Source organism: Rhipicephalus sanguineus, chromosome 1 (assembly GCF_013339695.2).
Source record: "Rhipicephalus sanguineus isolate Rsan-2018 chromosome 1, BIME_Rsan_1.4, whole genome shotgun sequence".
Classification (NCBI taxonomy): Eukaryota; Metazoa; Arthropoda; class Arachnida; order Ixodida; family Ixodidae; genus Rhipicephalus; species Rhipicephalus sanguineus.
The window spans coordinates 296,043,755-296,056,771 of NC_051176.1; the positions used below are offsets into that span (position 1 = coordinate 296,043,755).

Genomic DNA, 13,017 nt, shown 5'->3' on the forward strand with positions numbered 1-13,017 from the left:
CACCTTCTAACGATTTTAAAGGGGTACTGACACCTTTTTTTGAAGGCGAGTTTACTCCGCCATACCAACCTCCTGCATGCAGAGACGGTTCTGAGCAAGTGTGAAGCTCAGCAAATGCTGATAAGATATTTTATTTGATATTAAAGTCGATTTTTCCATGGCGCACCTACTGACATCGACACTAGCTTGACGTCAGGCTACAGTACTAATTCCGGTGACTTCACGCAGCAGTCTGGCTAGTTGTGGTGACGTCAGGTACCAAAACTTCCAAGATGGCCGCTTGTGCGTCATCAAAACTTCCAAAATGGCCGCTTGTACGTCACCAACGGAGCCACGGCGCGGAGCGGCCGTGGAAACGTCACTATATATTGTGCAAGCACGTGACAAGAAGCTCCTATCGTGTTGTGACGTCAGGGTACAGTAGGAACCGAAACTAGCTTTTAAAAACATACTGTAATTACTTTTCCAGGGCGCAGTCGCGCTTAGCGCAATACCTTTTCTAGGCTCTTGGGGGCTTGACCTTTCATTTGACGCAAAAAAACGACAACTGAAAATATTCTTGTCAGTACCCCTTTAACAAAGGTAATATTTAAGCAATAATTTCACACATCTGCTTTGTCAGTTTCCTTAAAAATTGGGATGATAACAAAAATTCACTGTTAAACTACCATTCCATTTAATTAACAAGCACTTGTAAACTACTCTAATGTTGGTCAACCAGAGCGCAACTACTGAGACAAGGACAATAAGAAGGAGGACACACAAGGCGCTGACACATGTACCTGTGAGCCCCAGTTCGAGAATTGCTGCATAATTAGGAAAAGTTCAGACAGACTTACCCGGGAAATTATCGAGGCAGCAGCGATTAACCGCTGGGGTGAGTAATGCATAAACGTGGCATCGATAGCACTCACCAAAAAAGAGCTGAACTATCGCAACAGAGCACTTATCGATAACGGTTAATGGCTAGGCTTCATCTCTTGCTGATTTATTATTTGTTCTTTTGTTGTTGTTTCCATGTTATTTTCTTCTTCTGTGCCACATATATATATATGCGTGTTTCTCAAGAAAATAAACTAGTTGTAAGTTAGCATCTTGCGTGTCCTCCTTCTTATCGTCCTCGTCTCGGTAGTTGCACTGTCGTTCACCATGCATCACCAACTCGCCCAAATTTTCACATTACTCTAATCTGTCATATTTACAAACCTCATCCCTTTCCGTGAAGCAAACGTCTTCTTTACACCTGCAGAACAAGACTTTAATAAAACATTTTCATGTGATGTGCAACTAGTACTTTTACTCCCTCCCTGCATTTGTATTCTAGGCCAATCAACTTGTGCCAACTGTGTCGTCTCAGACTTTAGCAAAGCATTCAAAAACATATGTCACAGACTACAGGTGCATTAGCTTAGTCTACTAAATCATGATACTAATCTCCAAAAATGAAATGAGTGTTCTCTTGCTAACTGTTTCTCACTAACTGTTAAGGGGAGATGCGGGTCGAAAAACACGAGTTTTCTAACAAATTATCGATTTTTTGTTTTCACCTGTTTTGTTAAGATTAGTACCTCTACTGTTCTGAAAAAAAAAAAAATCAATGTCGAGACTGAACTGGAAATGCTTTAAAATTGCGACTAAAGAGCACAAGGTGGCTGTCAAAAGGCGGAAAGTGTGTCATCTTCGAGCACCTTGCCGCTGATAAAGCGCCGCCGCTCGCCATTGTCGACCGCATGACGCGAAGAGCCGAGCCTCACTCTTCAAATAACGACGGTTTCCCGCGCTGCTGCAGCGCAAGAAATAATAAAGAGAAGCACGCTTTTGCCGCGTTTTTCGAGCGCCGCGACTGGCTTTAAATCATGTGGTACGGATCGGGAGTCGCCATTGGCCGCTGCGCGCCTGCGTGTGCTGTGAAGCCTACTTGCAGGATCCGTGTCTTGTCGAGCAGCGCAGCTGAACAACGCTTTTCTCGAGTGCTTATCCGTTATGGATGAAGAAAGCCGTAGGAAGCGCGGTCACCGGCCTGTGAAGTTTCACGCGGCGCACAAATTTCGAGGACGCCGGCGCAAATCAAAGCCGAACACTCAAACCACAAAAAGATCGTCTGCTGCCGCAAGGCGTAGTGGCAGTGACGCCGATGCGTCCGACGAGTTTGCCGCGGCATTCGAACATGTGAGTGCCTCCCAGAAAAAGATCGGACTCTTCGAAGACAAAGAAAAATCACAGGATGACGAGTCTTCGTTGATTGCTGATATGACAGCACTGAACATGTTGGTTTAATCGAGGGCACTCCAGTTTTGAACGAGTTCTGGAAGAGCTTGGCGTGCTCCCGCCTCATGATCTGGTTGCTCTTGGCACATCACGGGACAGCGCACGCCAGAGAAAAATGTCTCAAAATCTAACAGGAGAAGCAAGGGCTCGTCGGCGTGCGCTGAAGAAAAAATCTCTTGTCGAGGAGTCAGCTCGAAAGAGCCGTAAGGGCCAAACCTATGGTGCTGGCGCATGTTAATGGCAGTGGCCACTACAAGAAGGATTGTTCTTTCTTGTGTACAAATTTCGTTGCATTCAATGACATCTTTGATAAACAAACATGCAATTTTGACTTTAAAACTCGTTTTTCTCAAAACACAAATTTTTCCATTTTTGTCAATGTGCCCCTCCTTTTTCGGGTACTTCTGGTGCTCAAATCTGCAAGAAATTTTTCCCAAATTTTTTCCAAAGTATGAGAAATGCAATTATCTTGTTTAAGTTTCAATATTTTTATTATATAATAAAAAAAAGTTATGTAAACTTTTACTAGGGTAGGAGAAATATGAACTTCCCACGTTAAAATTTTTCACGTCTAGTACATATTTTGTATGGACTTCCTAATTAGTTATTTGCATTCCACACTTTATTTGAAACATTATGAACTATCAATTGTAAAAAATTGTTGAAGTTTAGGTCTGAAAAGAGGGGGGGGCAAAAGGCTTAAGTTTTTCACTTTGTCATGTTGCAGAACTAAAAGTATGCAACTTGCAAGAAAACTAATTATATATTTGAAATCAGCATAAAAAGTTCTATAAGCAGCTCAAGTTTCATTGCTCTAGGGTGAATATTAAAGAAAAAGTGTCTTCGAGTAGCATCTCCCCTTAATAAACTTCTGCTCACCAAAGCAGAATCAGGGGTACCACAAGAATCTGCTCTCGGACCACTTTTATTTCTGTTTTACAGCAATGACATTTCCTTCTAATTATTTTCCAACATCTACAGGGCCGCTCTGTGTTATACTTCAAGAAATTTGATTCAAATGTGGTATTTCAATGGCACAACACCAGGCCAACGAAATTAAATACAGGTCTAAAGTTATGCACTTTCTTGTGCCAAACAATGCAAAACAAACTAAAAATGAAGGAAGGCGGAAGACCTGTAATTGTAAAGGCTCACCTGCTTCATACCGTCTTGAAACTGCTTACTCGACCCATCCGGCTCACTGTCCAACTCGAGCGTGACCCCAGCAAAAGGACGACTCGCCATTTGTTCCATTTCCACAAACAATTGCTGCATGTAACAGGAGATATTTATGCCACTAGAACAAATCGATGTACCATCTATTTTTCTTTTCCTCTCTCAAGCAAATTTCAAATCCCTTTAAACTCGCAGCTATTTTTCTACGGAAAAGGAATGGGACATTTTAGACTTCTCTGAATGACAGAAACTTGTAATTCACTTTTATCCTCTAACGAATGGGAAGAAGCCATGCTTCACCCACAGACATCAGAAGAAATGGCAACAAAGAGAAAGGCAAGACAAGTGTGGCTGTCTAGTGTCAACAATTCCAACTATAGTCAGATAAATCTTAAGAAGGCAGGAGAGGCCCTGCCCAGATGACAAAAGTGCAGCAGCCCCATGACTGAAGAAATAGTCCCATTCATGTACTGAGTGATGTTCTCCGATGGCAGGGTCACATACCTAGGACTATGACGTCAGTGAGTCCAGAGCTCACACTCATTCGTGCAGGCTTATGTGTATCCACCCTTGAGGGGAAAAGGCTGCTGCCTTCTAAAGTTGTACCCAACTCGCTTCCCTGATGTTTGTTATTTCTTCATCTGCGACACCTTCAGTGGCAAAGGTACTTATCTAGCGTCTTTAAAGAGTACTTAGCTAATTTCAACTCTCTCGAATTCATTGCGTAGCAACTATATTAACACTCAAGGAGCATTTGTGCCAGCATGGCCATTCCGTCCCACTATATGGATGACTCAAGCACCATGCCTGAACACAGAGTTTCCACAGGCAGAGGCGTTTTAGCTGCCGAAATGATAAAGCTAAGTGGACACACCATCGACACTGTTCAACCAGTGCGGTGGTGGGGCCAGAACAACATTCTACCTTCTGTTGCTGGCATGAGTAGTGTGTAGTACATGCAAACTATAGTGTTTCTGCTGAGCTGCTACGTATATGCACTTGTTCTACAGTAATGGGCAGTAAACGTCTAGTTAAGATTACACGACATTTCATCAGGCTTCAACTAGTGACGACAGCTTTCCATCCATCTTATGCTGTGCACAACCAAGGTGCAATATTTCTCGCAATGTTCACGCCAGCATTTTGAGCCATTTGGTAGTTGCCAGGACTGTTCCTTCTGCCAAGCAGCGGTTATCTTGTGTGCTCTGTTGCGTTTTGTCGCACCCGCTACAGCTAAAACCCAATCTAAGAAATTTAAGTGTAATTTTAAAGGGGTACTGACACCATTTTTCGGAGGTGAGTTTACACTGCCATGCCAATCTCCTGCATACAGAGACGGCTTTGAGCAAGTGTGAAGCTCAGCAAATGCTGATACGATATTTTATTTTGGTATTAAAGTCAATTTTCCCATGGCGCACATACCAACATCGAAACTAGCTTGACGTCAGGCTACAATACTAATTCTGGTGACTTCACGCAGCAGTCTGGCTAGTCGTGATGATGTCAGGTACCAAAACTTTCAATATGGCTGCTTGTGCGTCACCGCTTGTGAGCCACGGTATGGAGCGGCCGGGGAAATGTCACAATATCTTGCGCGAGCATGTGACGAGAAGTTCATACCGTGTTGTCAGGGTACAGTAGGAACCGAAACTAGCTTTTAAAAACATACTGCAATTACTTTTTCAGGTTGCACTCACGCTTAGCAGTACATTTTCTAGGCTCTTGAAGGCTTGGCCTTTTATCTGACGCAAAAAAAAATGACAACTGAAAATTTTTGTCAGTACCCCTTTAAACCTTGTTATCAGTGTCAATAATTCGCCCTTCAGAGCAAAGCCACTACCACAGTTTTTTTTTTTTTTTTTCATGTTAACAGTCCATTTTAACAATCAGTGTGGAAGGAGTACTGACACAGAAATTTTACACCTTGTTTTTTCTGCTGCAATATGCAGCTAACGATGCACATGTCATGGCTGGAAACATTGTTTGCTCAAGCGCACGACAGTTAATTATTTGGAAACGTTTTTGTGCCGGTATTCTTTAAGAAAACACCACGGTGCAACCTAATAAACACGAATAGAAGGATGTTAATACCTGTCGCCTTCTGTAAAGGTCGTACTTCTGCTTGATCTTCCACAGGATGGCTGCTATAATAAGCAGCGAGAGAAAACAGCTGCAGCAGAAAGAGGCAAATAATATCTCGTATGAGAAACAGCACAGTGATTCTGTTATCAGAGTCACTTAACAACTTATAATGCCTCAAGTAGCTATAACTACTCATATAGTAATTCATCCCTCTAGCATCATAGCACTGTAAGAAATCAACACTATCTGCAAAACACTATGTCTCACAAATTTCTCTGATGCAAAGAAAGCTGGTGCAATAAATACCAATATTTAATCGTTCTTAAAAACTTGGAGGATGCTTGAGCTTTGGCTTCAAGAGCAGAACACGATAGCGTAATCGGGCCCCGTGCGCATTACATTCAACCATGTCGCAAGGAAAGGGACGTTAGTGCCCGTAGCACTGGCCGTTTCAAACTATCACAGAATGCCTACTGCAAGTACAGTTGCCAATTCCCCACTATGCCATGATTCTTCCTTTTGCAAATTGGCAATGCACCCACTATGCGTCTGTAAAGTGCCATGCACACCTGCACACTTTCTAATGGGTGGGCAGCATTAAACCACCCACTCATTGTGCAATTCAGATGTTTTGACATCTGGTGCGATTCTACGATTCTGCCACACAATATTACAGTCGAATCCCGCTATAACGAATACCGATACAACGAAATTTCCGCCACAACGAATAATTTTCGATTCCCCGTCAGCCGCCCATAGAAAACAATGCGAAAAATGTCTCGTCACAACGAATACTTTTTCTGGGTATTTCCGCTTGAACGAAGTTTTCGCAAGTGCCACCACATAAGGAAAAGGAGCTTGCCTAGGATTGCCGCGAAATTCCGCTAGAAACTCGACCATTTCTCGTTGCCAGAGCCGTGCGGCCGCATCGCAAGACCCGTGTCTTCATCGGAGACATGCTTTCTGCCACCTCACGCACATCCCGGTAAATTTTTCGCCACTGAGATGCCCGGCGACAGATCGTCCATCCGCCATGATGCTGCCGGCGGGTTTGATGCGCGTGCGGGCCGCGGAAGAATCGTTGATGAACTCCCGCCATTGTTTTGACGTAGCACTCAAAACAAAACTGCTGCTCGTCGTCACAAGCCCTGCGATCGTGAATGATATCCATGGCGTTTTGAAGGCACACGCGCCGCCAGCGCGCACCTAGTCCAAGCGTAACTGCATTCTGCCGCAACCGCTGTGAATACAAATGCGGTCGTGTCGACGCGATCACGGGCGACCACGAAAGTACACGCGCATCCATCGAACGTACGCGCACTGACTCAATGCAATGCTGCGGCCAAAACCACGGTAGACGCGATCACAGATAGCAACGACGCAGTTCTGAAGGCACACGCACGGCCAGCGCGCACAGATTGAAAATGGAACTACCGTCGCTACCGTTTGCCGGAAGCGCTGCGCAGAAAACCACGGCAGAGACCGCGGTCGCTATCGTCGCGATTATCGATAGCGAATATGCTGAAGTACGCAGCTAACACACCGGAAGAAAGATTAAAGGCAACAAAGTCGTAAAACGGCACGAAGCGTTTCGACTTTCCTTTCTCTCGCTTATGACTGTGGTAGTGCGGAGCTTCGGCCCTTTGTTTTCACTTAGCCTCTACCGAACTTTGGCACGCTCCTTCGCGGCGCTACGCGCTCGGCAGGCTTCGAGGGTAGCCTGCATATAGTATTTGCTCGTGTATAACCCACGTGTATAACTCGCCTATTGACGCAAAGCCGCCTTCATTGCGTTGCCGTGAAGCCAACTTGCGCAACGAAATTCGCGTATAACCCGCACCCCGAGTTTAGCGCTAAATTTTCTGTATATTTTGTGCGTATTATACGCGAGAAAATACATTCACACGGTGTGCGGCCAAGTGCGTCCGAGTTAGCGACAGTTAAATGCAAAGGACAATGCATGCGCTTGCCGGGACCAAAGGACGAGTCATGATCATCAGATCTTCCTAACTTTTGTGGTCTATAGATGAAATTTCGCTGCAACGAAATTCCGCGACAACGAACTTTTTCGCGCGTCCTGTCAATTTCGTTGTAGCGGGATTTGACTGTACATGCATCAAGGAGACTCCTCCAACTACGTTTTTACGCTTTTTTACGAAGCAGTTTCAACCCACGAAACACGAAATCTCTATAAAACGTTTTATAGAGGTTTATAGAGGTTTTAAACGTTTTAAAGACGTTTTATAGAGGTTTTGTGTTTCATGGGAAGCACTGGCGTGGCTCTGTGGTAGAACACCTGCTTGCCACACAGAGGGCCTGGTTCGATTCTCACTTGGACAGAAGATTTTTTATTATTTATTTATTTGCATCTACTCGAATTTTCGCTCGCAGACAACACAGATTTTTTGCTGACAACCAACAACACCAACGCAGACGCCAACACTGGAATTTCTGTGAAACAAGCTCTTTGCGTTAAAACAGACAAGCTTTATCCAAAAAATGCATTATACTGAAAGCCCAGTTTTCTTTATTTATTAATTTTTATCCTGACAACTAGAGCAAGGTGACCAAGTCCTCATACAACCCTAACATTCTGAGTATTTCTAAAACAGATCAGAAGGATTAAAAAACATGCACATTGCACAAATATGTTAACATAACAGTAATGAATGAAAGGGGAATTTTAAGGGCTCGTTTTTCTGTGTTAGACATAATATCAATGAGAACTAACAGACAAGCCAAGGAAAGTATAGGGGATGTTATTTGTAGTAATTGTGACACATGTGTGAACAAATTAAAGTGAAGGAAAAGATGACTTGCTGCTGGCAGGAACCGAACCTGCAACCTTTGAATAACACATTCAATGCTCTACCAATTGAGCTATGGCGGCAGTCATCCTCCCGTCCACTTTATCAGGTATATCTGTGCATTCAAATCTGGGAGCGTTAATCAGCACCGCTTGTAGCTCTGACAGCGATTGTGGAAGACTCTTTTTCAGCCTGCTGGCATCACGTAGCACGTGATCTTTTTACGAGCTGGCAGCTGACCACGAATCCCTTGCACACTACCTTTGCCATTAGAATTGAGCGTATGATACACCTTGGAACTCTGCTCATGTTATCACAAGCTCAACGTAAGAGGAATGCACCAAGCCTGTGGGAAAATAAATGAAGCTCGAAAAATCTAAACAGCGATCATCCAAAAGGACTCTAAGACAGAATAGACCAAATTCGTGCAAGCGGGTTTACTATTCTGCAAAATCCCTTTACAAATGCTTCAAGCTGTTGAGTATTAAAAAAAGCACTGTTGAGTGTTCACAAAAGCACCTTGAAAACGTGATGAAGAACTGGAGCAGGTCGAGTGCCCGGTGCTGGGAGAAAGAGATCTGGAGCACAAATGGAGTGGTGAAGTTGAACACATATACAAAAAAAGTGGTGTTTTGCGAGCCAAAGTTGTGCTTCTCGTCATAGAATGGTAGCTTGATGTTGTCACACTTGCGGCTATCCAACAGGGCGGGCTCTGCGTCACCATCGGCACGTGATGGTGGCTGGCCTCCTGCACTCCGAGAGAAAATGTCTGTCACCAACCGAGCACTGCAAAATACTTTTTACTAACTGCGATTTAGAAAATGCACCGCGCACAATGTCGTACAGAATCAAATAAGAGGAGGATTTAATTTCGGATATTCTCACACCTCTACTCATCATGAAAGGTTACAGCGCACATAGATTGGGACGAAGGAAGAACACACAAGACATAGCGCTGATGATGCAGTACCAACTAGCCCACCAAGCTATCCTCGTGAACACCTCCACTCAATTGTAAAGACTACAACAGCCAAGAGAAATAAATGTACCTATAGCTAAGTGAAATAGTAAAACCCTTGACTGAGCTAAACAACATAACAGGTGCGGTCTACTGCATGGTCTCGGAAAACATCAACAGCTTTTGGCATTACAAATTGACAAACACTGTGATGATTGTATGCGTCTGTACATTACAACACTAATATATACACTATGAAAAAACAGAAAGAAATCTAATAAAACCCAGCAAAGATAACATTTCTTGCACTGCCTGATGTGCACAGATGTGCACAAATATACAGAAGAAACATGAACTCTAGGATTCTTGAGAAGTGTAGTGAACAAAACTGTCAAAAGAATTGTGCTTCACAGTAGGAAAGAAAATAGAGAGGGAGAGAAAGAAACCCATGGTCCTCTATCACAGGGTGAGCAGCTCATATCCTCACCTTACCTTACCATCACCTCATCACACCATCACCTTACAACATTTCCTTTGTTCTTATGTCTGCTACCACTACAATCTTTGTAACATTCTTAAGGTACCATCTTTCCTGGGTAGCACTTCACGGCTTTGAGTGCATAGCTTGCATTTATGACGAAAGCCTGGTGAGAGGCCCTTCAAGAATTCTTTGTTAGGAAATGAAGAGCTGTAAAACAGTCTAAGCTCATGAGGATTGATGAAACTAAGTTATTGTTAAAACGCTAGAAACTTTACCAGTGGTTATGTAACATGAAAACAAACTACATCAGCAAAATTATCAGCAAAGATTGTGTTGACTCTTTCCTGTTTGTCATTCACGTAATTCTCTTGAAATGATAGCCTTAGAAAATATAGTTCTCACCTGATCCAATGGAGATGTTCACATAAGCCTTTCCAGAGCAAGAGATAGTGAATTCTACGTCATTGCCGACCTTTATTGGCACATTCATAAAATTGATGTTGCGGTAGTAGTCCTCAGAGGAGAGGTTGAATGTGTACTGAAAATCAATACTGAGATTATCTGAAAGAAAACAAAGAAAAACAGTGTAATAACAAAACAAACAAATAACAAGAGCTGTGTGCCTGAGAAGAGGTTCAGTTACAGGGGGATGGGGCAAGGTTGCACTTGACCCCCCCTCCCCCCACTTGTCTGCAGAGAGGGGTGGGGGTGGGGGCACAGCTTAGCATTCCCAATTACCAGCTACATTTTGTTCCAGACATGGAAGTTCACTGCTAGCAAGAACCATGTGTAAATACAGCTCCAAATATTGACCACAATAATGGACAACAGTGATGGATTTACCTTACAGTTAGTTTGGCTTCCCACCTATTATGCGTGAAAAGCAGACCTGTATAAAGAAAAACTGAATTTCCCAAATGTACGGTGCACAAAGTGAACTGTGTAAGCCCATCTGCGAAATATAAGCATTAGGTGTCTGGTGATATACCGAGTTCTCTTGTTACACGTGTCCAAATTCTTCTACAGCTATAACTAATAGATATGCACATCCACTTTACTCGAACTTTAGCAGGCATATAACTGTGTGCAACAAAGATATGAGCAGAAACGGGAGCCAGGGCCATTGGGTGAGGAAACGCGAGTATGAATGTAAATGCCCGTCAGTGAGTGTGAGCAAATGAAGGCTAGAGATTTTAAGTGGACGTGAGTGTGAAAGTGCTTTATTAGAAGGGAGTGTGAATGTGAACGTCAATCAGTGTGAGTGTACATGAGTCAGATTCAATAACACTGTGTGAAATAGGCATGACTGTAAATAAATGCCTGTGGCCACAGGCAGCGAATGACTTGACTCTCTTGGACTTACTGGTGAATCTGTGAGATCAAGTGCAGAGTTCAGAGTCTGGCCGAGTAGAATTCTTGCCTGTCTGATTGGTCAATATAATAAACTGACATCTCAACATAACCTTTTGTGACAAGCTATGACAACTGTTAAAGTCATACTACTAACAAGAGCTCTGGTAGAAGGCAATTGTGACATGTCTTTCACTGCATGCAGTAATGCCAAATGCAGTACATATTTGCAAGTGATAATCCCCACGTCAATTTTGCTCAATGTCTGAAAAGACTAGTAGGTGCTGCAATATCAAAAACAATGTCGAAGGATGAAGTTCAGAAGTTGGCTGGCTCCGTGACCGGTACATGCAAACTCTGCAACCATCTCCGTCTAGGTCCTTTGTGCTCGTCAATACTGTTGCTGCCAGGCTGGTAGACCTGATGGAATTACTACAGAGGGCATGACAACACGTGTTTATTTTTAGGAATAAATGATATTAAGCATTTACATACAGGACAGGGCCAAGCTTGGAGCACAAGTGCGGCTTTAGTTGCACTTCACATGAGACAGTGCAATTGCATCAACTGCTTCGCAGTCTTGATGCCATGATTAGTAGCCTTCTTTTTTTGCACAAATTAATGTTATAAGAGACACCATTATCAAAACAATGCATTTTGTGATTGTCAAAGGCTGTTTCTGAAGTGATACTGAACAAAAATAGGAAGAAAATGATGAACACATTGAAATTCTACTTGGAAGACATGACTGTTCTGATAAACAGGGTTTATTTCATGTATTTTTGAACAGTTGGCTCTTTTTTCAGAGGACTGTCAGAGCGTGGCAGTTGCATGCCAGCATGAGCCGTGAGGTCAAAGTCACTGTGGCGGATGCAGGGTGCACGTGTTCCTGTCCTACTACTTCCTTTTCTCCACCTCTCCTTTACATCCCACTCTCCCCCTTGCACAAAGGCGCTGAGATGTGCCCTACTCCTTAGGGGCTTTACCCCACCCGGGAACATTGTTCACTGCCAATGCCATTCGTAGTGGCTCTAGGAACCATAGTGGGAGCTAAGCTGGTTGAGAAATGCGGGCAATGGCTGGCATTGTTGGCATGCCCATTTCCGATGACGTTAAGACTTCACCACCTCTGAGGTGAAGTCTCAACGGCGTGGCCGCTAGACACGGCAGTTTGTAAAAAAAAAATGCATCAAATTCATTATTTCCAGCTAGTTTCTGCCTGAAATAAAGGTGCGTCTACTGATTTCAGCACCCAATCTCTCAGTGTGACTGAAAATCTTGGCGGCAAAAATTTTTGTTCAGTATCCCTTTAAAGCGCTGAAAGCTACAGCATCAAAGCGAAATTGGTGAGGCTTAGCAGCACTCATGGCACTTGCTTGGAAATGAGGCATCAACGGTGCGTGACCAGAGTTGTACGTAGCGCATTAGAAGTAATCGATTACTTGTAATCGGTTACATTTTCTTGTTATTTTGTAATATAATCAATCACTTTTTCGAAACTAACATTCTCGGCAATTCAATTAAGGTTACTTGTAATTGATTACAGGTAATGAATTACTCCCCCCCCCCCCCCGAAAAAAAAAAAAAGAAGTTTTAACCAGTCTGCTACGGCAGTTGGTGTCCCGAAAAACATGCGACCGCTCTGTAGGGGCCCCCCGTCCTGCCAGACGGGAGGTCCCTACAGAGCCTTTTTTTCCCCTTTCCCTTGGCCTAACCTGCAACATCTTACCCGAGCGCCAGCAAAAGCGAAGTGCAACGCTTCATAGAGGACATGGACATTAGAATAGAAGCACTGCGCAACTACGAGCCGGTGCGCAAGGTGTTCCTACGTTATAAATACCGCTCTTCCCTTCAGAGCATGCACTGAGAGTGTTCAGTCTAGCAGCTGACCTCTT

The 13,017-nt window shown here is 43.6% G+C and overlaps 1 protein-coding gene across 1 annotated transcript in view; it reads right to left on the minus strand.

Annotated features, from left to right (window-relative positions):
- Nucleotides 1-13,017, minus strand: part of LOC119379308 (attractin-like protein 1) — a 94,070-nt gene that overhangs the window by 13,321 nt on the left and 67,732 nt on the right. The window contains exons 20-23 of the mRNA XM_037648582.2: nucleotides 10,175-10,333; nucleotides 8,853-9,081; nucleotides 5,536-5,614; nucleotides 3,424-3,537 (exon numbers count right to left, since the gene is read on the minus strand). Of these exons, the coding sequence (XP_037504510.1) occupies nucleotides 3,424-3,537; nucleotides 5,536-5,614; nucleotides 8,853-9,081; nucleotides 10,175-10,333 (581 nt within the window). The remainder of the gene's footprint in view (nucleotides 1-3,423; nucleotides 3,538-5,535; nucleotides 5,615-8,852; nucleotides 9,082-10,174; nucleotides 10,334-13,017) is intronic.